At 49.6% G+C, this 27,250-nt stretch overlaps 1 protein-coding gene across 1 annotated transcript; it reads right to left on the reverse strand.

The window, feature by feature from the left end:
* Positions 1-2,328: 2,328 nt before the first annotated feature.
* Positions 2,329-15,913, reverse strand: C1H2orf72 (chromosome 1 C2orf72 homolog). Its single transcript, XM_069471280.1, has 3 exons — positions 15,307-15,913; positions 12,540-12,641; positions 2,329-7,664 (listed from the first exon to the last, which is right to left on the reverse strand). The coding sequence occupies exons 1-3, from the start codon at positions 15,911-15,913 to the stop codon at positions 7,525-7,527; spliced, it is 849 nt and encodes a 282-aa protein (XP_069327381.1). The 3' UTR covers positions 2,329-7,524.
* Between the last annotated feature and the right edge of the window lie 11,337 nt (positions 15,914-27,250).

A 27,250-nucleotide genomic window follows, 5' to 3' on the forward strand; every position in this document is an offset into this window, starting at 1 on the left:
GACTACAGGTGCATGCCATCACACCTTGCCAGAGCAATCTTTCCAAAACTCAACTCTGATCACTTCTGCTTCTTAAAACCCCCAGTCCCCATCTTGGGCTCTATTCTTAGGCTTCTTTTGTGTTTCTGTCCATAGCCTTCTCACTCCTCGTGCTCCTTGTGAGAATGCATTGCCTTTGTCTGCTAGAGACTAGGCGGTGGATCCTAAAAAGTCCCCCTACAGCCCTGCCCACTCTCCTGAGCACCAGCCTCACAGCCCTCCCAGACACCTCTGCTTGGCTGCCTCACAGGCTCCTTAAACTCCACGATCTTAAAGCTGCACGCGCTGTCCGTCTCCCCACATTTATGTCTCCTGTCTCGATCCTGGTGTGGGTGAAGGGCATCTGTCAGCTACTGAAGCAGAAACTTGGGTGGGAGAGTGACCTTGACTCTTCTCTTCCCCCTCACCCAGGCAGCACCAGATCTTGTCCCCTTAGTCTTCTCATACCAGTCATCTCCCATCCTCACGCCATTACACACCTGTCTCTCCTCTTCTTTCCAGGCTGCAACAGCCTCCGACAGCCTCAACCTCCTGCTTACCATCTCGCACAGCTCCAGTCAGTTCTTCGCAGACAGACTGAGGACAGAAGCACTGTCAGAACCAACGGGAGCAGGACCCTCTTCTACAGAACTTCCACTGTCCTCACGTCCCACCCCTCTGCCCTGGCATGCTCCACTCTGGCCATGCAGAACCCTTGCAGCTCCCGGAGTGCCCAGGCAGCTGTGGACCTTGTCTCTGACCCTGCTACCCGCTCTTCCCTCTGTTTCCAGGGCCCTCTCCCTCCCAGTCCTGGCCAACACCACCTGTCTTGAGTCCCAGCCAAGCAGCACCTCCTCCAGGAAGCCTTCCTTGGCCCACCGCACCATGTGCTCCCTGATGGCCTTTACCCCACACAGCTGTAATCACGTCTCCTTTCCAGAGTCCCAACAGGACAGGAACTACTCAAAGGCAAGGCCACATCTTGCGTAGTTCCCCTCGTTATCCCCTATAGTAACTAGCACGTTGTGGGGCACACAGTAGGTGCTCGATAAATGTTTGTTGGATGAATGGAGGAATGCCAGGTCAGGAAGTTATTGCCACATGGCTGGAAGTCAGACCTGTAGCTCTGAAACCCCTGCCCTCTACAAGGCGCTCAAACCATACTGTGGGACATAGTGAAATCCCAGAAAATTCTTACGGAGTGCTCTGTTCATAAACGGTCTCCCTCCAAATTCAGGAGTGACACGAAACGTCTCAAAGCCCCATCGAGGTCAGCGGTGGCCTCACGCAGGTATCCGCCGGGCTGGGGGCCCGGTCGGGGTGAAGGAAGGAAACCGCGCCCCTGGCCAAGCGCTTTCTTCCGCGGTGCGGCCCCGCGACCCCGAGCAGCTCCTGCCGCGCCCGCTAGTGGGCGCAACGCTCCCCAGGCGGCGGAGACCGGGGGCGGGGGGAGCCCTGTGCCCGCCCCCGCGCCCGGCCGCCCTGAGTGTTAGACCCGCACAGTCCTACCACCGAGAATCGAGCCGGATCGCCTTTTGGGCTGCACCGTGGTACTGGGAAAGGGCAGGCGTCGGAGCTGCGCCCCGCACGCCGCCGCCTCCCCTGCAAAGCGCGTAGACCCGGCCAGGCCGCGGGAGAACCCAAGCAGCGCTCAATAAACCGCAGATCTCACCGCGACTCACTCACGGGCCTCGTGGCTGCTTCACGTACAACACGCATGCCGCATGTTTGTGGGGTAAAAGCATTTATTCGTGAGAGCAGAGATGTGGTACACTGCAGGGGGACACCGGCCTCCCATGGGTGGGTGCGTGGTCAGAGGGAACGACATGGCTGGACTTGATCTGGGTAGACTGAGGCACAGAAGGATCTGTTAAGCCATCAGAGGAACTGGGTTCTCTTCCCTCGAAGGATGGTGTCCAGGAAGGCAACTCCTGTCTCGGGCAATGGGAGGCTGTCCTGCACAAGCTGACTGCTGGACCTACTGTCATCCTTTGCCCAAGGGGCTGGGATGACCAGCCAGTTCTGGGCAAGTGAGGACAGCGGGAGGAGAGGCAGCTGCCTCAGGAACCACAGTGAACCCCCCAGACAGCTCTCTAGCCGGTTTCCCTGTTCCAGACCAGTGCTGTGCATCACGGTAGCCGGTAGCCACCAGCCACAGGTGGTGTCGAGCCCTTGGAATGTGGCTAGTGCAACCGAGGAACTGAAATCTAAATTTTAATTTTAATTAATTGAAATTTGAAAAGAGATACTCAATTCAGTTACTGGACAACTTTTAAGTATATCTGGAACAATTCAAGGATGTGAGTATTCTTTTTCTCTTTTTTTTTTTAACAGACAAGGTCTCCCTCTGCTGCCCAGGCTGGAGTACAGTAGCACAATCACAGCTCGCGGCAGCCTTGAACTCCTGGGCTCAAGCGATCCCTCCTCCTCTCCCTTCCCTGTAGCTAAGACTACAGGCACACCCAGCTCGAGGATGTGAATATCCTTACAGCTGTAAATTTAATAAAATCTAAGTACAGATCAAGTTTTTCTGATGGAAATTTAATATCTGAATGGGGCTGTGATTGTAAAGTCCTCACATGATTCAAAGATTTAGCAAAACAGAATGTAAAATGTCTCACTAATGATTAACAGTTGAAATAATATTTTGGATATTTGGGGCTAAATAAAATATATTATTAAAATTAATCTCACCTATTTCTTTTTACTTTTTTCTTAATGTATCTACTAGAAAATATAAAGCTACACACATGCCTCATGTTAGATTTCTCTTAGGCAGCGCTGGTTTAGATCTTTCCCAGGCCTTGTTCCTCTGACATCCCCTTCAGGCCTGGCCCTTTGGTCTAGCTTCAAGGTTTTGCCTGCTCTTAGATGCCACATGCTGGGCCAGATGGGGGGGTGGGTGGTGCAGAGGCTGAAGGTGAGACCCACTCCGGTCAGAGGACCAAGGGGTGGGAGTGGCTGTCCTGGGAGTGGCTGGGAGTGGCTGTCCTAGGACTGTAGGTGGTCAGGGTGAGGTTAGCCTGGGGTTGGGGCAATGATCTGAGGCAACTGCCTGCTCTGAGAAGGCTTCCTTAACCCGTCAGGAAGGGTAGGAACTCAGGGATGCAAGACAAGAGACTCAGATTTTGCAACCAGGACTGAAAAGTGGGCTTGGTCACAGGCCTAAACTCAGTGCCTAATTACTCCAACTAGACACAGAGTATGACAGCAACAAGCCCTACTGAGGGTCTCTGGATTTCACTGGTCAAGGGACAGGCAACCTGGGTCTGCATTTGTGGCAGAAGCACCAGCTGGGGTTGGGGAGCCCAGAGAGAAAGCCAGACAGGGTTCTTGCCCTTGCCAAAGCCACAGTCCCACAGTGGTCTCAGCGCCCAGCCCCACTTTGGGCCTGAGCTACCCCCAACCCTGGTCCCTCCCACCCTTCACGGTGGGATTCCTGCACATACCCTGTGAACCATGGCGTGGCCCAGTGGGGTAGCCTCTGCCTCTGCTCCCAATTAGGCAGCCCCAGATATAAGGGAACCAGAGCCTTTGGCTCAGGCCAAAGGCATCTGAAGGGTCCATGTAGCATCCTGGTCATCCACCCAGCTTGTACCCCATTTCTTCCTCAACTCCAAGGTTACACAAGTGGCAGGCTGCCCAGGCCAAATTCCATGTTGGTCCCAATCCTTGATCCACTAACACACAAAACCAGGTCAGAAGGGCTTATGCAACCCTTGGGTGCAAACAGCCAGCTTCGGACATTTGCTCACTCTGCTGTGTTTGCCATGCAAACAGGACAAAGTCCAGGCCTCCTGACTCCAGGGAACACCCTGCAGCTTCTCTCCCCTACACTATAAAGTATGGACTACTTTCAAGTTCACCCGGTTGTCATTAACCTTCCCTAGCGAGGTTTTTGTCCTTGGTTCTCTGCCAGGTAAGAGGGGCTCATTTAGATCAAAGGTTTGGGGCCTCAGCTCTGGCTCCTTTGCAGGTTTGCCTTAGTTTTTGGTTTGACAACCAAGGACTCCTCCTGTACAGCATGTTTTGGAGACAAACACTTGGATAAGAGAAAAAATGTGACACGGATGGTACAAAGGATTCTCTGAGACTCAGTTAAGGCCGTTTTAGCTCTGGTGAAACATGAGTGTGTACACATGTGCACACACACACATACACTACTGTATACCAAGCTGAATGCTATCTTTTAAAATTTAACCTCTTTTTAAATATTTGCTTATGTTTCCTAGCTACATGATTTTTAATCTCGGCTGGTAGAGCTGTGGAGATGTCACCCAGGGCAGAGGCTTAGAGACTTTCAGGCCATAGACTATTCCAGAGGCTTCCACCCTTGGCCCAGATTCCCTGCTCCCAAGGGCCCCTGCAAGGAATACCTAATGAGAATGAAGGGCAGCCAGGCACGGTGGCTCACGCCTTTAATCCTAGCACTCTGGGAGGCCAAGGTGGGAGGATCACTTGAGACCAGGAGTTCAAGACCAGCCTGAGCAAGAATGAGACTTCCATCTCCACTAAAAATAGAAAAATTAGCTGAGTGTGTTGATGCCCACTGTAGTCCCAGCTACTTGGGAGGCTGGGGCAAGAGGATCACTTGAGCCCAGGAGTTTGAGGTTGCAGTGAGCTATGATGACCCCACTGCACTCTAGTGAGGGTGACAGAGCAAGCACAACTCTGTCTCCACAACAACAACAACAACACTTGACCAAAATGAATGTTGACATTTAAAAAGAGAGAGAGAGAATGAAGAGGAAGAGCCCTTCTGTTTTTGATAAGATACCAGTGAGGTACTGCTTGGTTTTATTAGATATAAAGAACTATCAATTCAAGTCAGAAGTGGCACAACCACTGCTGTGTTAGGAAGATGAGTACTCGAGAGCCCAGACTGTGACCCTGCTGGAGACCCGTTGCTGATGGCTCCTGGGACCACTGACCTAATACAGGGTCTCCTGCCTCACACAGACTCACCCCAACTTTTGTGCCTTCTTCAAGTCCTTCAGAGAAGACACTTACCACGAAGGTCATCCCTTCTGGCACCTAACTCTGTTAGCCAGGAAACAGCAGAGTCTGTCCCTACAAGGATGGTGTCTATGGTAGCCACGTCTCAGGGAAGCTGAGATAAGCTCACAGCCCTGTTTTGTCAGTTGGGAGGCAGAACCCATTGCAGTAAACAAAGATCTTCTAACCGTTCATAGGAAATACTGAAGGCAATGAAAAAACAAAGTGCAAAGCTAACCCTTTAGACCAGAGGCTGCAAACTCAAATGCCCACCTGGGCCAGCACCAGGCAGGTGTCCTCTAGAGTGAAGGGCAGTGGGGGATGGGATGGGTGAGCAGGGGGTGAGAGGGACCAGAGGTGGAGGCTGTGGGGAAATGCAGCAAACTGGAGCCGACACGATGCCCCATCCTCCATCCAGAAAACTCAGTTTTTTAATGTGCAATCTCCCAAGTTTCAAATATTGGCAACAAATACAAAGGTTTTTAAACCTGATGACTTCTGCCTTAGACAAATTTCTAAATTAAAAAAAGCTCCCTCCTCCCACCAAATAAAACTTCAACCCTATTATTATAAAGAAATTAATAGAGAAATATAAAAATAGAGCAGCTTCAAAAATATGTGTCTCCCCATTTTTTAAAACAAAATCAATAAAATCAGTGAGTCAAAATTCATTGAGTTCACTCTTGTGTAGAAGGAAGCCAGCTGGGTCAATCTATTGCGTTATTGTTATTATTATTATTATTATTATTTTAACTGTAGAGATGGGGTCTCAATATGTTGCCCAGGCTGGAGTGCAGTGACTATTCACAGGTGCGATCATAGCTCACTGTAACCTTGAACTCCTGCACTCAAGTGATCCTCCTGCCTCAGTCTCCCAAGTAGTGGGGACTACAGGTTCGAGTCACCACACCTGGCAGCCTGATGATGCCTGCTGCAAACCAACCCTACATTTGAGGATATCATCCTGCTTGTCCTCACACTATTCCTGTGAGGCTCTGATAGGATTAGGCTCCCTATGATGGACAAGAAACCGAGGCACAGAGCCAGGAGGGCCCCTCCTTAATATCACAGAGCCCTTCAGCCAAAGTGTTCACATCGCACAATTTGGCACTATCACACAGACAGCAGAAATAACCAAAGTTATGCAGCACTTCACAGGGTGTTGAGCAATAGTGAGTGCAACCGTGTGTCTGCTGAGCGAGTCATGCAGGAGGGAATGAATGAACGTAGCCACTTCCCTCAGTGCTTCCCGCTAGGAAAACCAGGAGCTGCTCTTGCCAGTCCAAAGACTGGATTTCTCCAGGGCCAGGCAAGGAAGACAAGGGAGGTAACGCAGAGCCTCCTCTGTGAGTGGACAGACGGCCTCCCCACCTCTAAATGAACACCATCGACCCTCTCAGGCTCATAGACACAGAGGAAAGGATTCAAGAACCTCTGGGCTGTGTCTGCTTTGACCTTGGGCTAGGACCTATGATCTAGAGCAAGTCCTGCACCCAAGCATCCCATGCCCCTAGCTTTCCTTCTGTGTGGTGCCATGGGGAGTTCCCAACATTCTTATTCTCAAGGGACTTGGCACAGAAAGTCAATGTCAACATGAGAAAGAAAAAGGCTCTTTCTTCTCCCAGGTGTGCATGGCTATTCCTGTCCTGGCCCTGCACCACACAGACTATCTTGGCCCTGCCCTGACAGGCCCCCCAAGGCAACAGTGTGGTCCTTCTTTATTCTGGCTGGAAAACCGGACCCTCTCAGCTCTGGGGGACTCTGACAGGGAGAAGAGATTGGCTCATCCAGAGTTTCTCAAAGGTGTCATGATTGGCATTTTGAGTAGACCAAGTCTTTGCTGTTGGAGGCTGTCCTGCACTCTGTAGGATACCCACTAAATTGCAGGGGTGCCCAGTCACAGTGACACCGTGATTCCCCCCAACACACACACACACACACACACACACACACACACACGTTTCCAGTGCTGCTTGGAGGGGCAGCCTGTGCCCGATTGAAAGCCACTGGGCTGGTAGCCCCCTCAGGCATTTGGGTAACAGAAGCCCCAGAGACTGAGTGACATGTCCAAGGCCATGCCTCAGATCTGATGACTCCTGGTCCACAGTTCTTGCCAGCTGCACTCTAAGCAACGGATGCTCATGCATGTGCCTGGAGCACTACAAACACACCACGGGGTAGCGCCGCACTGCAGAGCTTCAGAGGAGAGAGCCTCTGTTTGTCCCAATGACTCAGAGAAACCAAGGCACAGAGAGACAGAATAAGCTCCCTGTGATCACAGTTAGCAAATGCCAAGTGGGGAGTAGGTTCCCAGGGGATACATTTTCCTAGGTGCAGCTTGTCTTAGGAAGTCCCACTGTCTAGCTGGTGACTGTGAATGTGGCAGCCCCCCAGCAGGGGGTCTTTGTAGTTACCACCAGCCAAGGCCAACATGGAGACACGGGGGCTCAGAGAGCAGGAGGCAGGCCCCAGTCTGTAGGTCAGAGCCAGGACAGCCCAAGGGTCCAGCCTTCATCTTGAGTCCCCAGTGGCCTCAGCGGGAGCGTGGATGACTGCATCCCGGGCTTTTGATCCCCTTCCGAGGTCCTCGCAGTCTCCGTTGGGAAATACGGCTGTTAGTGCAAGCTCCTCTTCAGGTTCCGGGAAGTTACCTGGAACACAGGAAAAGGATTCACCCCATCAGATGACAACGTTTGAGGGAGTAAGCTAGGAATGAAAGGGAGGAAGTTGGTCCCAGTGAACATCTACTTAAAAAACAAAACAAAATACGTAGTGAAAACCTTAAAAATGTACATACCCTTTGACCCAGCAATTCCACTTCTAGGATTTTATCCTAAGGAAATAATTAGGAGTATTTAGTGGAACTGCTGCAGCCATCTTGCCACCAGCCTAAGCAGCACTGAGGACGGCTCCGCAGAGGGAAGGGAAGACCCTGCTCCTTGGTGGGGTCATGGAGCCCTGCCTCCGCACCCACCAACTCTGAAGCCACCTCCACCTCTGGCCTGTCTGCTAATGAATCCCCTCACCGCTTATGCTAGTTTGAGCCATGGCTTCTTACCTGCAGCTGAAAGCATCTGAACGGATTCAACGTCCACATGGGATTGTTGAGTGGTGTGGCTCACACTATGATGGGATTCAGGAACCAAAAATGATGTCTAAAGCTCCACAGATCTAAACACACACACACACACACACACACACACACACTCACACTAATAGACAAGTAAAACTGGGGAAATCAGAATAAAACCTGTGGATGTATCAATGTCAGTATCCTGGCTGCGATATCGCACTGCAGTTTTGCAAGATGTTATTGCTGGGGAAGCTGGGCAAAGTGTACCCAGGATCTCTCTGTGGGATCTCTTACAACTGCACGTTCATTTACAGTTCTCTCAAAAAAAGATAAAAGATACACAAATAACATTGTATTGCCGTAGAAAGACAGTCCCAATGTTATGGATGAAGAAAGTAGATTTGAAAACAGTATGTACCGTCATACACAGTGTAATGATGTTTTGGTCCACGACGATCATGTATATATGATGGTGGTTCCATAGGATTAAAATGGAGCTGAAAATTTCCTATCGCTTAGTGACCTCGTGGCTGTCCTAATGTCATTGCACAACACACTAGTCACGTGCTTGTGGTGAGGCTGGTTTGAACAAACCTACTGTACTACCAGTCATCTAAAAGCACATACAGTCATATATAGTACTTATTACTTGATAAAGATAATAAACAACTGTTACTGGTTTATGTATTTTCTATACTATACTTTTTATTGTTACTTTAGAGTGTATTCCTTCCACTTATTAAAAAAAAAAAAAACAACTGTATAACAGCCTCAGGCAGGTCCTTCAGGAAGCATTCCAGAAGGCACTGTTATAGCAGGTGACAGCTCCATGCATGTTATTGCCCCTGCAGACCTTCGAGTGGAACAAGACGTAGAGGTGAAGACAGCAACGTTGATGATGCTGACCCTGTGCAGGCCAAGGCTAATGTGTTTGTACCTTAGCTTTTAACAACAGAATTTAAAACATAAAAAATTTTAAAATAGAAGAAGCTTATAAAGATATAAAGAAAATATTTTTGTACAGCTGTATATTGTGTTTGTGTTTTAAGCTAAGTGTTATTATAAGAGTCAAGAAGTTTTAAAATATTTTAAAAGTTTATAAAGTAAAAAAATCATAGTAGGCCAAGGTTTATTACTGAAGGAAGAAAAATATTTTTTATAAATTTAGTACAGCCTGAGTGTCCAGTGTTTATGAAGTCTACAGCAGTGTACGGTAACGTCCTAGGCCTTCACATTCACTCACCACTCACTCACCGACTCACCCAGAGCAACTTCCAGTCCTGCAAGCTCCATTCATGGTAAATGCCCTATACAGCTGTACCCTTTTTTTAATCTTTTATACCCTTTTTACTGTACCTTTTCTGTACTTAGATACACAAACACTTACCATTGTGTTATAGTTGCTTACAGTATTCATTACAATAATATGCTGTACAGGTTTGTAGCCTAGGAGCAATAAGGCTGTATCACACAGCCTAGGTGTGTAGTAGGCTATACCATCTAGGTTTGTGTAACTACATTCTATGATGTTTGGGCAACCATGAAACTGGCTAATGATGCATTTCTCAGAACGTGTGCCTGTTGTTAAATGACCCATGACTGTAGTCAGTGTCACTCTAAGTCAATATTTTTATCCAACAGTGTAGTAATAAGTTAATTTACAACTCCTTGAATTCAACAGTTTGGAACTGGGTAGGGCTTATTTAAATTTCAATATAATTGAAGGTAAGTGAAAACGAAGCTTTGGAACCTCAATGCTTCTGAACAACCTCCAGTCCTGCAAGCTCCATTCATGGAAAGTACCCTATATAGGTGTACTATTTTTATCTTTTTTTTTTTTTCCTTTTTGAAACAGTCTCACTAGAGTGCAGTGTCATGATCATAGCTCATTGTAACCTCAATCTCCTGTGCTCACATGGTCCTCCTGCCTCAGCCTCCCGAGTAGCTGGGACTACAGGTGCACACCACCACACCCAGCTAATTTTTTCTATTTTTAGTTGAGACAGGGTCTTGCTCTTACCCAGGCTGGTCTCAAACTCCTGACCTCAAGAGATCCTCCCGCCTTAGACTCCCAGAGTGCTAGGATTACAGGCGTCAGCCACCGTACCTGGCCTACTTTTATCTTTTATACTGTATTTGTACTGTACCTTTTCTATGTTTAGATACACAAATACTTGTCATTATGTTTCAACTGTATTCAATACAGTAACATGCTGCATGGGTTTGTAGCCCAGAAGCAATAGGCTATGTCATACAGCCCAGGTGTATAACAGGCTAGACCATCTAGGTTTGTGTAAGTATACTCTGTGATGTTTGCACAATGATGAAATTGCCTAATGATACATTTCTCAGAATGTATCTGTCATTAAGCAACACAGGGCTATATAAATGTATGTATGAATAAGTACACTGTAAGATATATAGCATCCATCCATAAATTCCATTTGCATTTTAATACATTCACTTCCATATGAGATTTGTTATATACCACAGAGAGGGAAGTTCTCCAAGATTTATATAAAATTGCTAATTATTCCTTTGCTTTATTTTTTTCCCCCTTAGTTTCCAGATATATCCAAAATGATGATGGAGAGGCTGAAGTTAATATTTTTGCAATTAAATATTTTAAATTCTGCTGCATTTTGAAGATTACATGTTATATAAAAGTGACTTTATTAAAATTTAAATAGCACAAAGATAGAAGGAGAGATACACAGATAAATAGAATGGTCTTACCCCAAAATATTGATTGTAGTTACTTCTGAGGGATGGAATTCAGTGAATGCTTTTTCATGTTTGTTTTCCTTTTTGCGTATCTTTTGAGCTTTCAGCTGTGATAGGCAGAATTCTAAGATAGCTCCCAAGATTCCAGCCCCTTAAGTGTAGGGGGCCTGTGTAAAGCCCTCCCTCCAAGTGTGGGTGCGCTCTGGGAATATGATAGCTTAGCCACCCCGTTGATTAGGGCACCTCATATGACAAAGGAGATGGCTAGTGACTCCCTCTGTTACCTTGGGTTATGTGAGACTCCCTCTTAGCCAACTGGAGGGGGAGATTCTCCTGCTGGAGGAGCTCTTGTAGGAGGGCTTGGGAGACACGAACGGCAGGGAACTCTCAGAGCTGACAGCAGTCACAGCTGACAGCCAGCCAGAAGTCAGGGACTGGATCAATGTGTTTTAAGGCACTAAGTTTGTGGTCATTTGTTACGCAGCAATTACCTAATCATTTTATTTTTAAAATAAGAGACACAATAAAAATTTATTTTAAACCACTGCCCGCTGTTTATGTAACAAAGCTATACTTCTCAGTGTGCCTTGGGGTGGGTGGGGTCATGTCCATTCCACGGACACAACCTGCTCCCCTGGGTACCACAGTTCCCCGCAGCCCAGTTTCACTTTCTGAAGTTTCAGTTACTCACGGTACAGTACAAAATATTTTGAGCCAAATACCACATTCACATAACTTTTATTACAGTATATTGTCATAATTGTTCTATTTTGTTAGTTATTGTTACTCTCATACTATGTCTAATTTATAAATTAAATTTTATCATAGGTATGTATATGTAGGAAAGAATATAGTGTATACATAGGGTTTGGCGCTATCTGTGGTTTCAGCCATCCACAGGGAGTCTTGGAAACATCCTCTTCGGATGGGGGGAGGGTATGTACTGCGCTTCCCATCTTCCTAATAGCAGCACTGACACCTAGTGGTCCCTTCGCTTTCTCCCTCACCTTCCTTTGGTGGCCTGACGGTTCCACCCTGGAAATGAGTTCATTCCTCTCCGTTCCCACTGCCCAGGCCGCCTAGCTGGGCTCTGCCTCTGCTCGCTCCTGCGCCCACAGCCCAGTCAGGCCCCCAAGCACCCCCACTCTCCCTGCTCAGAAATCACCAGAGACGCTCTACTCTTGCAGGACACATGTCCAGGGCCCCTGATTTGGTCCCAACTCTTCTCTTCAGCCTTGACCCTCACTGGTCTCCTTCTGTACCTCACCTCCAGGCACTCTTGATGGCGGTACCTTTTCTGAGCATGACATCATGCTGTCACGCCTTTGTTCAGGGTACTCCAAAGCTTCCTATTCCTGCCTATGAAAATCCCTCCATCCCCAGCTCAAATATCACTTGCTCCATGATACTCCCTGAATCCTTGGGGAGACCCAGTGTGTTTGCCCCCTGCGCCCCACCGTGCATGTTGTGACACCTGCATTGCAGCCGTCCCCACACTGCCTTCAGTAGGAGGAGGCTCCTGGGGAGACAGCCTGGCCTGACCGAGCCCATGTGCCCACTGCCTGGCATATGGGCACCTCACATTGCTCACACCCCCACCCAGCACATGGCAAGTGCTCCAAGGATGTTGGTCCACTCTGTCCCTAAGGTCCCCATGTCCATGTGACCACTCCCATAATCCCACACACCCGGCCCTCACGCTGCAGGCAGTCCGAGGTGGAGCACTCACCCTGAGCTGGGCTGCTGGAGGCAGCAACATCCCGGTTCTTCCTCCGGCTCCAGGGACCCCAGGAAAAGCAGGCCAGCAGCCCTGGAAGGCCCGGTCCTTCTGCTAAAAAGAACACAAAACCCAGAGGCAGAAGCTCAGATGATTCCTGCTTCACAAAACTGAGATTTTGTTCAGCAAACCAAGAGCCTCAACTGTCTGATTAAAAAAACAAAGATTCTGATTTGCGAAAGTGGGTGGGTTTTTGTACTTTAAAAAAGAACAAAAAAATGATTGGTCTAAGTTATCTCATTTCATCCTCATAAAGCCCTATGATCTAGGTACCATGTTGGGGAAACTACAGTAACAAAAATAACATGAAATTAATTACAATTTCATAGCACCAAAGAAAATACTCAAGGAGCTATACTTTCCCTCTGATTTTTAGTTAAAACTATTCCTTAAATGGAATAGATTTAATTTTTTTTTTTGATAATCACATAAAGTCACCAGGAACTAAGTTAAAAAAAAAAAACAAAAAGAGTCCAGGCAGTCAAAAACAAGGAAAATCCTTGTTCATAATCTTTACTCAGGGTCTGTTTACTTTTTTTCTCCCCCAAAATTTAGGGGGTGCAAGTGTTTTTTGTTAGTTGAATTGCATCATGCTGATGTCAGGGCTTTCCGTGTACCTGTCACCAGAACAGTGTACATTGTACCCAAGAGATAGATCTATTTACTCTTAATTTGCACCATCCAATTCTAACAAGACTGGATCCTTAGTATTTCAGCCCAAGGCAGCTGGATTAGGTAACATAAACTGGGTAAAAGGGTACTGCCAAAAGCCAAGCAACCTAAAAGAAAAATTATCACCGGGCAGTGAGGAAAGAGATCAGAAAACTGTTAAAAACCAGACGCAATTGCCAGCAAAACCTTAGCGACAAATCCATTTGGCATAAGGGTAATAGCACTGCCCAGTGCAAAAGCTACAAGGAAATTAGTGAGCAGTGAGTTATAATTACACCCATACCCTTTAGTCATTAATGAAAGGTTTTATTTTGTTCAGTGCTTTCATGAAAGTAGGAAAGAGTTTAATACAGTAGAGAAAAACACCCTTGCAAAGTGTTAAGATTTCAAACGTGTTAGTGTTTATTTAAAAGGAAGCAAGGATTCATTCACTCATTCTGCATTCCAGGCAGGGCGTCAGGAAATGGGAATGCAATCGTGGTTAAACTCACAAGTGACAAAATCATGTGGTAAGAGCTTAAGGAGCAGCAGGGCAAAGAGTTCTCAGGTTTCATTAGCAAACTAACAAACTGGAGCTGGGAGGGTCAGGGAAGCCTTCTTGGAGGAGGAAGTCCAGTTCTGAATGGCAAGATGGGACTGGTCAGGTGAAGAGGAGTGGAGAAAAGGCTTTTCGGGCTCAGGCACCAGCCTGGGCAGATCAAGCCAGTCTCCGGGAAATTGAAAGTTGTTCCTTGGGAATGGAGGAGGGCTAAGAGACTAAAGGCTGAGAGTATTTTGGGCACCGGCTCATTAAAGTGCAGAAAATTTGAGAATTCCTGTCTTTGCGGGGGGTAGGGACCCTCAGGTCAGTGAAGGGGCAGGCACAGCAATCTGAAATCTGAACAGCAGTCCAGCTCAGGGCATTTCCCTGGTCTTTCTCTTTCAGGATGCTGGACACTGAATTTAAAATTCATCCTCACAGCTTCAATGAAAAAGGGCTTGTGCCCAGAGGGAGGGAGGCTCAGGCAGGCCAGGCTGGCAGGTGAAAGTATGACACTGGTAACATCACAGGTCTCCTGGCTGGGAAAGACCCCCTCCCTGCCATGTCTGGCATCTCCCAGTTGCTGGCTTACACACCAATACTGGGAGACACCACACAGCCACTGTCTGTATTAACTCCTGAACAGCCAGAGGCTGCAGGGCTTGAAGGGTTGCCCAGGTGGGCGGGCAGAGGAAGCTAGAGAGCGCAAAGATCTCCCAGTTTTGCCAGATCCAACTAAACCGAATGTGCATATTTTAATCCTAAAACACTGGAGAGTTCCTGTAAAACCCTGGGTTCCAGTATGGAGGAGATTCTGACCTTTCTGTTGATGGCTGCAGCCACTGCGCTGGGAAAAGACCTCACTCCCCTCTCTACCTTTTAGGAGAGTGTGGAGGGAAAAGGTAGCCTCAACAGACCTGGGGCAGGCAGGAGACACAGCAGGGGGTGCACAACCTGGCGGGCGGCCAGGAAGCGCGAGAATATTTTGTGTTCTCAGTCCCGTGCACCTCCCCCACGCCTCCAAGTCCTCGGCACCTATTCCTAGTGTTCTTCCTCTGACCCCGCAGGCACGGAGCCTCCCCGGTGCTGGGATCGCCCCTCCTAGAGCTCCCGACGCATCCCCAGCTGCGCGGCTCCGAGCTCCTGGCACGGCCAACCTCCCTAGTCCCAGTTCTGCCATCCACCCCCCCTTGAAACTTTCGCATCTTAAGTCTTTCCCATTTCCTTCCCCTTTCCCCTCCCTAACCCCTGCCCAGACCAACCCTTCTCTCTACCAACTTCCCCTGCCTCCGGCTCGTCCCCTCGGCTCTCCCAGGCCCCCTAGGCATCTCCCGTGCACTCCAGATCCTCCCGCGACGGACTCGACCCCTTGCTCAGGGCCCGCTCTCCACCGCTAGGCACCTCCCCGCTCTGGGCCTCAGTTTACCTCGGTGCTCAATGGGGGGGGGCTGCCTAAAGGGGTCCAGGTTGCGGGGCTTCCCCGGGCCGCCGCCCGCCTACGCCCTGCCGGGCTCCGCTCAGTCTCACCTGGTCGCCCGGGCCCGGCGGCTTGCAGGGCCCTGCAGGCGGCCGCCTGGACGGCCAGGCTGGAGGCCGGGCAGCCGGGGCAGTAGGCGGCCGCCTGCACCGGGCCCCCCGCCTGGCGACCGAACACGGCGCGTAGCAGCGCCTCCAGCAGCCGCAGCTCCAGCGCCACCGCGTCCTCCGGCCCGGCCTCGGCCACCAGCACCCCGACCAGCGCCGCACCGGCCCGCCGCCGGCCGCGCACGTCCCGCAGCATCTCCCGCAGGCGGCGCCGCGGCTCCCGGGCAGCCAGCGACGAGGCGCGGCACAGCACGAAGACAAGCGGCGAGCGGATGGCGCGCGTCGCCGTCCCCGGCGCCCTCTGCGCCCCGCGCGCCATCCCGGGCCCCGCGCCCTCGGCCGCCGCTCCGCCCGGCTTGGCCGCCGCGGGCTCGGGAGGGAACACGGCCCGGGCGAAGTCCCGCAGCAGCGCGCGGCTCTGCTCGCGCTCCCACAGCTCGCCCACCAGCAGCACCTGCCCGCGGCCGCCCGCCGCCTCCACCAGCGCCTGGAAGGGCGGCTCGGCCAGGCGTGCGGGCCGCGCCGCCAGCGCCTCCAGCTCGCGCTCCATGCTCGCCGCCGCCCGCCTCTGCGGCCCCCGCGCGCCCGCTGCCTGCTCCCGGGCGGCGGCGCCCGGGTCAGGAGGACACGCCCCCAGGGCCGAGCCGGCCGGACCCCCTGCCCGCGGGCTGCGGCTCTCGATCGCCCTCCGCCAGCTAGCCGGACGGGGTATGGGAGGGCGGTCCTCCCGGAGCCCGCGGGAAACTGAGCGTCATTCACGGATTCATTCATTCATTCATTCATCCGTCCCCTCGTTCATCCATCCGACAAATACGTAGTGAGCACCTAGTAGGTCCAAGCGCTGGGCAGCCAAGGGTAGGGGAAGACAGACCACCCTGTGAACAAAGATACCCTCACGAGGTAAGATGTCTTCAAACTTGGAGCGGGTATTTCTGGAATCCCACATGGTTTGGGGCAGGGCCGGCCCCTCTCTGTGCGGCTTGGAGTGGGTGGAAGGTGGCCCAGAGAAGAGGGAAGGGAGGTGAGAAAAGAGGAGAAGCAGAGGTTACTGCTGTCACCCAGCTTTCCTTGGGGCCTTCAACATTGGCAAAAGCTGGTCGAGGGCCCACTATTTCCACCAACACTTGTGTGCAGGGCAGTGCCCTAGGCGCTGAGGGCGAAAACCAGGCGGGCAGACAGCGAAGGAGAAAGGCTAGTGGGGTGGAGGTGGCTCGCAGGGGTGCTCTGGCCTGCGGGGGGGCCGGGGCAGGTCAGGAGCAGGAGTGCATTTCCTTTCTTCCTAAGCGTCTAGGTCAGCCTTGTCCCATAGAACTGCGATGATGGAAATGTTTTATATTATCTGCATCCTCCAAAGCTCCAGCCACCAGCCCCACGTGGCTATTACTGAGCACTTGAAATTTGGCTACTGCAACTGAGGAACTGAATTTTACTTTTCATTTCATTTTAATTAAATGTAAAAAGCTGTGTGTGGCTCTTTGGACAGTGCTTGTCAAGGTTCTTTGCTCCCCCATCTTTTACTCAGTGCTAGACCAAAGGCCCCTTTGAGTCAAGCCAGGCTAACGCCCCCTCCTTCTCCTCTCTTCTAGTAACCCTACTTCCTGCCCCCTATAAATATGCTGAAACATCTCCTCCAGTAAAGTTTTGTGTGTCCCTAAAACAAACCCCTCTTGAGCATTTACTGTGTACAAGCAGTGGAGATTCAAAGATGTACAAGACGCAGCCCTGCCCCAAGTCTAATGGTCCAGCAGTTGTTTTAGCCGGCGTTTCGAGGAAGGACCCCATACCTCTGTTGGGGCCCTGACTCGTGACTTTTTGCCTCTGTATCCCACTCTTGGGATTGATTCCCTTGATGCTCAGAGTGGAGATCTGGGGCCTGGATGGGAAGAGCCCTATGTTTGGAGCAAGAAGCCCTGGGCTGGAATCACGGTTGGGTTCCAGCACCAGCTTAGTGATTCACTCATTCAACCTACATTTATGGAACGTCTCCGACATGCACTGTGCCCAGTGCTGACGAGACAGCTGTGAACAGGCAGGTTCTTACCTTCCTGGAGCTGACTTTCTAGTGGGGCCTGGGGGAGAGAAACAATAACCAATCAAACACATGAATAACAGCTTCAGATGGTGATCTGAAGCTATGGAAATCACCGTGCAGGGCCGACAAGATGGCAATGTACTTGAGGTGCCGGCCCCTTCCTGTGAATGCAGCCCTGAAGGTGTCTTGGAAGCAGGAGGGAGGTTGCTAAGGACTCTGAGAAACTCAGGGGAAACCAGGAAAAGTCCCCTCCCCTCCTCTACCTCAGTGCCACAGGAGGGGGATAAGCTGAGTGAACATCTTATACTTGTGCATTTTTCTCTGCCCACACTGGCCTCAGTAGATCATTGCCCACCCCGTCCCTCCCTCTGCCACTGCCACAGTGCTGGGCGGCAAAAAACAACTGTGCCAGCAGGGATGGTGACATGAGGCTGCTGTTAGAAGCACAGAACAACCAGACCTGGCAGCCCCTCCTCCCCATTTCATGGATCACGGATTCTAACCACAAGATCCAGCTCATGAAAAGAGCAGTGGCCAGGGGAGAGTGTCCAGAAGCTCTGAGAGGGGGTGGCACGTTCATATTGTAATGCCAGAGGCAACTCCCACCCCCACCTACATTCCTTGAGCTCCCCAGGAGGGATATGAGATAGAGTCTAGGCTTTAGTCTCTTCCAGATGTACCCATTGCCAGCCAAGGTAGCTGATATCCAGGGAAACATGAAATTCACTGGGAAAAATAATTAGACTTCTGGAATGTATAAAACTAAGCAAATGTAATGGATACATGAATTAAGATTCATTTCAGCTACTAATAATACAGACTCCATTAATAACAGTGGCATAAACACAATGAAAGTGTTTTGTTTTTTCTCTCTTGTGTAAGTTTGGAGGTGGACAGTTTATGGCTGAAATAGCAGCTCTGTTTCATTAGGTCTTTGAAGACTCAGGTTTCATTCGAGGTCACTATTGCCCACTCTCATCTTTGGGATCCAAGTTGGCAGCTAAAGCTCCAGCCGCCACATCTGTATTCCAAGCAGCTGGATAGCAGAAGGACTGAGGATAGAACAAAAATCAGCGAGACTTCAGGTTTCTTAATAGCAACACTAGGCTTAAGAAAATAGTTGAATAATGATTTTCAAGTATCAAAGAAAAATACCTTTGAACCTAGATTTGGATTTCTAGCTAAGTTAGCAGTTATATAAAAAATCAGAAGGCTTATCACATATAACCCCTCTTCAAAAACACTGTTAGAAGAAATACTCTATCAAGAAGAGAAATAAATCTAGAAGCACTGAACAATAGCAAGTAGGAGGGATTAAACCACTCGTGTAAATAATGGCACAGTGCCCAGCCGCGGCGGCTCACGCCTATACTCCCAGCACTTTGGGAGGCCAAGATGGGAGAATTGCTTGAGGCCAAGAGTTTGAGACCAGCCTGGGCAACATAGTGAGACTCCACCTCTACAAAAAAATTAAAAAATTAGCCAGGCATGGTGGTATGCGTGTGTAGTCCCAGCTGCTCGGGAGGCTGAGGCAGGAGGATCGCTTGAGCCCAAGAGTTTGAGGTTGCAGTGAGCTATGATGATGCCACTGCACTGAAGCCCAGGTGACAGAATGAGACTCTGCCTCATAATAATAATGATAATGGTACGGTGCCACATACAGCCTGAGTGGGCATAAGCTGGGAGGGTGGCAGAGCCACAGGTGAGTCCTACCAGGTGACCGGAAAGGCAACTGACTCCAACTAGGTTCCCTCTGAGGAAAAGGGGAAGACAGCAACAGACTGAAGAACTATCAGATGTGCTGGTATTTTTAGCACTTTATTACGGGGCTTGCTTAAAACCAGCATGCTCTGCCTCTTCCGCTATTCATTCTCAGGTTCTAAATCTCCAGGTAATAAATTCCAAATTTTCCAGGGGTGGGATGGAGCATGGATCAGAGGGGATGAAATGTTAAACAAAGGTTGGAGTCCAGGGCCAGTGAAGTTTATCTCCATCTGTGTTATTTACACGGTGAATGTTCTGGTATTAAATTAACAGGAAACTGCAAAGACCTTAAAAAAAAAAGGCAGAATGCCAAGAATATTTCTTCCTCCTCTCCATCCACACACTAGAAAATGTCATAAAACTAAGGGGCTTCTTCTTCTTTTATTTTTATTTTTATTTTTGAGACAGAGTCTTTCTCTGTCACCCTGGGTAAAGTGGCATCATCACAGCTCACAGCAACCTCAAACTCCTGGGCTCGAGCAATCCTCCTGCCTCAGCCTCCCGATTTGCTAGGACTACAGGCACGCACCACAGCTCCTGCCTATTCTATTTTTAGTAGAGACAGGGCCTCGCTGTTGCTCAGGCTGGTCTTGAACTCCTGGCCTCAAGCTATCCTATCTCTCTTCTCCCCTGAGACAACTGTTTTGGGGGCTACACGGAACGTGGGACATGAGGAAACTTTATGGTCTTTCTGGGGAGCCAGGTGGAGAGAGGAAGATCTTTAACGTGAGGAAACTTCAGAGGGAAAGGAAATTGGGGAGCCCCCAGGACCCACCGAGGAATGAGGCAGAGGTGGGAAGAGGGGGTGAAATTTTAAAACTGGGTCTGACGAAGAGCTGTGGTTCCCACAGTGCAGCAGCCCTGCTCACCAACGTGCTAGGACTTTATTTCCTGCTCTACCTGGCCAGTGCCGCTTGCTGTCAGGGCACCAGGAATGCAGATGTCTGTGCCAGCTGGTGTTCATATGGGGGTCAATGGGGGTCAAGTGTTTTACTTGAACTTTAGGAGTCTGATAAGGTTTGTTAACAGAGCTGGAAGGGCCGGGCGCGGTGGCTCACACCTGTAATCCTAGCACTCTAGGAGGCGGAGGCAGGTGGATCGCTCAAGGTCAGGAGTTCGAGACCAGCCTGAGCAAGAGCGAGACCCCCGTCTCTACTAAAAATAGAAAGAAATTATCTGGCCAACTAAAATATATATAGAAAAAATTAGCGGGGCTTGGTGGTGCTTGCCTGTAGTCCCAGCTACTCGGGAGGCTGAGGCGGTAGGATCGCTTAAGCCCAGGAGTTTGAGGTTGCTGTGAGCTAGGCTGACGCCAGGGCACTCACTCTAGTCCGGGCAACAAAGCGAGACTCTGTCTCAAAAAAAAAAAAAAAAAAAGAGAGCTGGAAGAAACGCTGTGAGATAGGCCTGGCTCTAGCCCCTAGGGTATCCCTGCTGGGCCCAGGACTAGCCAGTGGGGCCAGGAGGAGAGGGGGCAGCCCCCCCACACACCTGCACTAGACCTGGGAGCTGGAGCAGGGCAGCCCTGTGTCAGCAGCATGCAGCCAGGGAGAGGGTATCTGCACCTGTTGCCCTGGCAGCCACAGCCACAGGGTGACTTTGGGGATTTGTCAGTATCTGAGGCTTTGGCAGGGGTGGGAGAAGAACAGCAGCTTACCTGTGGAGCAAGGACATATGGTGACTTTAAGTCACGCAACTTGGGCCTCCTTTAAAATCTACATGGCCAGGCCAAGTTGGAGCTTGAGCATAAGCCTCCCAAGATCCAGCCTTCCCAGAGAATGGCACTGGTCAAAAATGGCTGGGAAGTGGCCATGGTCTCTAAGAGCTGAATGGGGCTCTGGGTGGCCTTTACCCGCCCTAGTACAGGAGTGTAGCAACCTCAGCTGAGCTGGCACACTCACTGGTCAGGCCTCTTGAGGTCAGAGTGGATCAAAAGGCAGTCATCACAGGAAGCAATCCATTCTTCATGCAAGGGTCGGAGCAGGCACCCCTTTACAGAGTATCGAGTACAATGTGAGCTGTGTCGATGGGGGACATATGGGCCAATACCACAGACACCCTCCCCTGTGCCCATATGTTGAGAACTAGGAAGTGTGCAGGGGAGGGGGTGTGGGCAGTGGGTGACTTCATGATCATCACTTACAAGGTGCCTGGTATAGGACAAGGTGACCATTGAATATTAAACTTATGATAACCTTAGTTGCTCAGGCCAGCTCTCGGCCAGCACCTCCCCTGCCTAGAGCGGTAATCAAGGACTCAGTCAGAAAGATGGACTCAGCAAGTGCATGGAAACATGAATTTCCTTATTGCACCAGATCTTGCCAGATCTCCGTGTCTGCTGTGACTCTGCAGTCAGAAGCCTCCGTGATCACTGGCTTGAGGCTGCTCAGCTCGCCAGTTCCAGGTTGTGCTGGGTGAGGGTGATGTCGGTGTTGCTGATGACATGATGGCGGTATGGCATTGAGGGGACAGTGACATCCTCACCTCACCGCTTTAGAGAGGGCCCTTATCATTGGCAGGGGCAGCTGGACAGGCAATACTCACCAACAGAACATTCTGCAGCCAGGCATGGTGGCATGCGCCTGTAGTCCCAGCTACTTGGAAGGCTGAGGCAGGAGGTGCTTTAGCCCAGGAGTTCAAGGTTACAGTGAGCTATGGTCACATCACTGTGCTCCAGCCTGGGTGACAGAACAAGACCCTGTCTCTAAAAAAAGAAAGAAGAAAGAAAGAAAGAAGACTTGGGGGCCTGAGTCACTTGTGTGTGAGAGAGAAACTGAAGTGGCCTGCCTGGGTCCTGCTTGGCCCCCCTTAGTGGGGAGTTCTGGTGGCCTCTCTTTAGGCCACTTAACTTTCAGAAGAGGTTGTTAACCCTGCTCAGCTGCCTGTTCAAACATTGAGACTTACTCTTAACCAGCAACAAGGAATATTCTGTATCCTGGTTAGATCAGAGCCATAACCTCGAACTCACTGCTGTTCAATACTTAGCAAACATTTGGTTGAAATAAATAAAAAAAAAAAAAAAACATTTAGGAAGACTTATCTCAATGGCAGTAGAAGGAAAAACCACGTTCTCTACTCACAACTCTTCTGATGCCAAATGTGTAGATTTTCCACACCATGAAATTCTCCAGTTCTCTGTGAACACCGACCGGGTGTCCAATGATCCAGTTCAATCCTGGCACTATCAAACCCAGTTAGCATCAGACTATACAGGTTAAGGGCTCAGTCCCAAAAGACTGCCCCCCCATTTCAGACACCAGTCTCAAGTAGTGGGTCCCCTGGTTACCCACATTTCTGTCTGACTTGGCTAAAATTGGGGATTCCCATGGTGGATGAAGGGGCTCAGAAAATATCACCCCAAAATGTGACTCCTTGGTGAGGACTGAACTCTGATCCTTTTCTTTGCCCCAAAAAATTCATTTCTACAAGGGCCTGGTGAGTCACACCTACAAATGATAAAATCTCAGTAAACAGGTTTTTATGATATAGTTTACTTCCCCACCTGATTCTGATATAGCATCATATGAAGAACAGAAGACCCTTATTTTAACTCAAGCATTCCTTTCCTCTGATTCCTGGTCATTGGACACAGCCTAACTCTTTCAGCCAATTGTCAACTAAAGAATCCTTAAATCCGCCTATGACTCGTAAGCCTCCACTTTGAGATGTCCTACCTTTTCTGGCCAAACCAATGTATGTCTTCCATGTGTTGACTTATGACTTTGCCTGTAATCTCTGTCTCCCTAAAATGTATAAAACCAATCTGTAACCCAGCCACGGTGAGTCCACTTGCTCAAGACTTCTTGGACATTGTTCCAGGTCATGGTCCTCAAATTTGGCTCAGAATAAACCTCATTAAATTATTTTACAGAGTTTGTCTTCTTTTCTGTAAGACAAACAAATCATGGAGTGATTACCCAATACCCCTGTGAGGTCCATCTCGAAATATGCCTAAGAAGTATATTTTGGGGTGGCATGTCCTGGTTTCCCATACTTCCTTACTAAAATAACCTAATTTTCATTCAGATATTCTGCCTTCTCTCCTGCAGTCCACTCACTTCAGCCCAACCCCAACTCACAGGTGGGGCCTGGGTGGCCTAAGCTAATCACCACATTCCAGTCCCCTGGGCCCACTCATTGGTGGTCCTGTGACCTAAGTTGGTCTGATTAGAGCGAATCATAGGACTCTTGCTTGGAATGCTGGGAAATTCACAGGCTTGTGGGCATTCTCTGGATGTGGACAAGGAACCACTGTAGACATGGGTGCTGCTGGCAGTGTTGGGGCTCAGAAAACTGTACCCCAGGGTGAGGGCCTCAAAAGCAACCTCAGAAGCAAAAGTGTTTCTCTGACCTTCTCCTGCCCTCCTGCCTCTCAGCCCCATTTCCCCTGAGGCTAGCCATAGACACTAGAGTCCCTCTTCCCCAAGAAAGGTCATAAAGGCCAGAATGCCTTTTCCCAAAAGCCAGCCATAAAACCTAAAATTATTCCGTGTAAAAACTGACCATAAAGAAATCATCTGACCCATGCTGTTTGACTGTAGGTCATAAGACCCCCATTGCAGAGAGGGCCTTCCCTTGACCCAGAAGGAAGGAAAACTGCTCAGAGAGGCCAAGAAGAATCTAGACAGACAGGCCTTGCTGGGTCTATTAGCATTAGGTCAAACCCTTTTTGTCCAATGGCATTTCTACACAGCTTGTCCGTACTATCGTACTATTGTGGGGGACGGGGAAGGAAAACTTCCCCTTTACCCCCAGAAGGTTTGCTGAAAGATCAACTCACAATAAGGCAGATTAAAAAGAGAAAGAGATTACAAATTTATTTACCATGTGCATGGGGGAAAATCACAGAGTGATTACCCAATACCCCTGTGAGGTCCAGGAGTTTACATATCCTCATTTAGAGCGGAGGAGATCAGGGATATAGGTGATTCTCTTGAGAGGCAATAAATGATTACTAGGGAGGATGAATACGTACTTGGCAGAATGAATGGATGGGGAGAAACAGATTGACTTGTAGATGATTCTCTTTGCAAATTAAATTAAACTTGAGAGACGGGCATTGTTTAAAATGATTTGGGCCAGGTCTGGTTGCATTCTCTCCTGGTTCTAAGGGGTGATAGGAATAGGCAGGCCCTGGGTCTGGAGGCTGGGGGAGGGGCAGCCGGCTCATTCGGAGGCTTGTCCAGCTCACTGGATTTTTGAGCTTCTGGTGGGCAACAAGTCTTATCTTGTGAGTCCTCAGTCACCTGGGACTAATGCAGGCTAGTACTGAGTGAGAGGATGGGGGAGGCAAGGCCACGGTGGGGATGGCCACAGACAGCAAAACTGGGGGCTTCACACCTGCATATCCTTAAAGGGTGAGACTCCCACTTTGTCAAGTCTGACTTCACAGCTGGAAGTTCTACTTCCTTTAAAGGCAAATAGTAATTTTAAGGAGGTGCCTGCCCAGGGAAATGGAGGTCTGCTTTACAGTCCTCAGTGGGAATATGCAACTTCAAAGTATTTGAAAAGAAGAGTCCACTTCTGAGAAATTTGCATTTTCACAAAGCTTCCGGTAGTGGGCCAGGGGATGGAGCTTGTGAATGGGGCTTTCTGTGGCCGCCACTCCCAGTGAATAGCACCGGGGGAGAAAGGAAAGGAGGCTCTTTCCATCCCCCAGCAGCTGCAGGCTGAAGAGGTGGACTGCCTTTGCCAGGAGCCCCCGGGGATTCTGGGGGGAGTTTGTTGTGTCACTTCTCCCCTGGAGGTTTCCAGAGAGCTGGTTTGTGTGAGATAAACATGTGGCCTGAGTCCCACTCCCAAGGCCCTTTGTTCCAGGTTCTGCGGCTTGCTCTGGCCTCAAGGATGTGGCCCTGGGGGGAGGGACAGGCTGGGCTTGGTGGGTGGAGCCCGGCTGCTGGGTGTTTACACGGGGCTCAGCCCCACACTCAGAGACTCGCCTGTGCCTGTGCGGGTTGTTAGCACGCCCTTTGGCCCCATGCCTAGATCACCTTTGCTCTGAAGAGGTGGGGAGAGAGCCTGGAGAAGGAGGGGCCCTTTAACACCTGACCTGCCGAGTGTTCACCAAAGGCTTTGGCGCCCAGTTTGGGAGCCCAGTGAGGGTCCTTGGCTTACCCCAGGGAGCCAGCCCAGAGGTCACAATGAGAAAGATGGAGATGTTTGGCCAACACCCCTCCCCCACTCCCACCCTCTCCACACACATTTGTCCTCCCTGTGGCCTACGGTCAGCCTGTCCGGGGTGTCTTCTTGGAAGGACAAAGACCAGCAGAGTATTAGAGAAGCCCTGGGACTCCATGAGGTCACTGTCCCAATCTTGGGGCTGATCTCAGTGTGCACCTGGGATCACAGAGCTGAGAGGTCCAGATGTGCAACTTCAGCTCCCCTAAGGATGCCCCTCGAAGCCACTGACATGCATGGGACATCACTGCAGGTGAGTTTATTCTGAGATCAGCCTATAGCCTAGACCAAGAAATTACCCTTGATTTTATGTCTGATATGAACTAGCCAAACAAGGTAATAAAATGGACAGAAAATTAGCTTAAATAAAATGCCAGTAGAATAAAAAACATGACTCCATATGCGGCCTCCTTCCCCTAGAAAAGTGTTACACTATACCCTACGCCCTACTCTCTCTCGCTCACTCTTCTTTCCTCCCTCCCTCCTGCCCTTCCTTCCTTTCAATCCATGCGACATATTATTGACCTCTTTCTGTGTGCCAGGCACTGTTCTAGGAGTTGGTGATATATCCCTGAACAACAAAATAAAGAGATCCCTGTCCCATAGAGCTTACAGGCTAGTGGAGGGAGACAGGCAATAACCATCATAAGTAATAAGTCAATTTCGTGGTATATTAGAAGGTTCTCAGTGCTATGGGAGATAAAAGTAAGTGAGTGAGGGTTTGCAGTTTCAGCACAGATGAGAAACAGCCTCTGTAGCGGGAGCAGAGTGAGTGGGAGAGTAGGGGGTGCCTTGCAAGGACCTGGCTTTTGCTCTGAGTGAGATGGGGAAGCACTAGAGGATTTTAACAACACTTTCTTGTGGAAAATTTCAAGAATACACAAAAGTAGTGTAAGAGAGTGTCTTAGTCTGTTCAGGTTGCTATAACGAAAATACCAGAAACTGGGTAGATTATAAACAACAGACATTTATTGCTCACAGTTCTGGACTCTGGGAAGTCCGAGATCAAGGGGCCAGCAGATTGGTGTCTGGTGAGGGCTTCCTCCCTGGTTCATGGATGGCACCTTCTCGCCGAGTCCTCGCATGGTGAAAGGGGCAGTCAAACTCTCTGGGGCCACTTTTATAAGGGCACTAATTCCATTCATGTGGGCTCTGCTCTCATGTGACCTAATTACCTCCCAAACGCCCAACTTTCTAATACGATTACGTTGAGGATTAGGTTTCAATGTATGAATTTCAGGGTGACACAAACATTCAGACCATAGCAAGGAGGACAAAAATATTTTTTCCTCTACCCACCTTTGGTTCATTGGCTGTGCCCTGCCAATTAGGCTGACAAAAGATAGATTAATAAAGGAAAAATGGAAATTTATGAATGTGTGCATCACACACACACACACACACACACACACACACGGGAGCACTCAGTGAAGGGTAACTCAAAGAGGTGTCTAGAACTTGGGCTCATATAGCATCTTAGCAACAGACAATAATTTTGTAGAGAAGTGACAAGGCAAAGGGAAAGGACTGAGGATTTAGGGGTGGCCAATTGTGGGAAGGCAAACAAATATATAGTGACACTAGGTGCCTACTGGGAGCCCAGCTCTCTTTTAACAACTGGAGCCTGGGGAATCTCCCATACACACCACCTCCTTGAAGTCGGTGGAGCAGGGTGGAGCAGGGCATTGAAAGCACCTGCTACCATACTCACAGAATTGAGCACTGACAGATAAAACAACTCAACCTGGATGCCATCCTGCAGCAGACTGCAATCCAAACACCAATGTTGTCTGTATAATCAGATTCCCCAGAACATGGTACGGGCAGGTCACTCGAGACGGATGGCAGTGGCCGGCAAGAGGAGAGCAGAGCAAGTGGAGAGAGGGGGAGAAAGGTTTAAAGAAGAATACGGTC

This window comes from Eulemur rufifrons, chromosome 1 (genome assembly GCF_041146395.1).
Source record: "Eulemur rufifrons isolate Redbay chromosome 1, OSU_ERuf_1, whole genome shotgun sequence".
Lineage (NCBI taxonomy): Eukaryota > Metazoa > Chordata > Mammalia > Primates > Lemuridae > Eulemur > Eulemur rufifrons.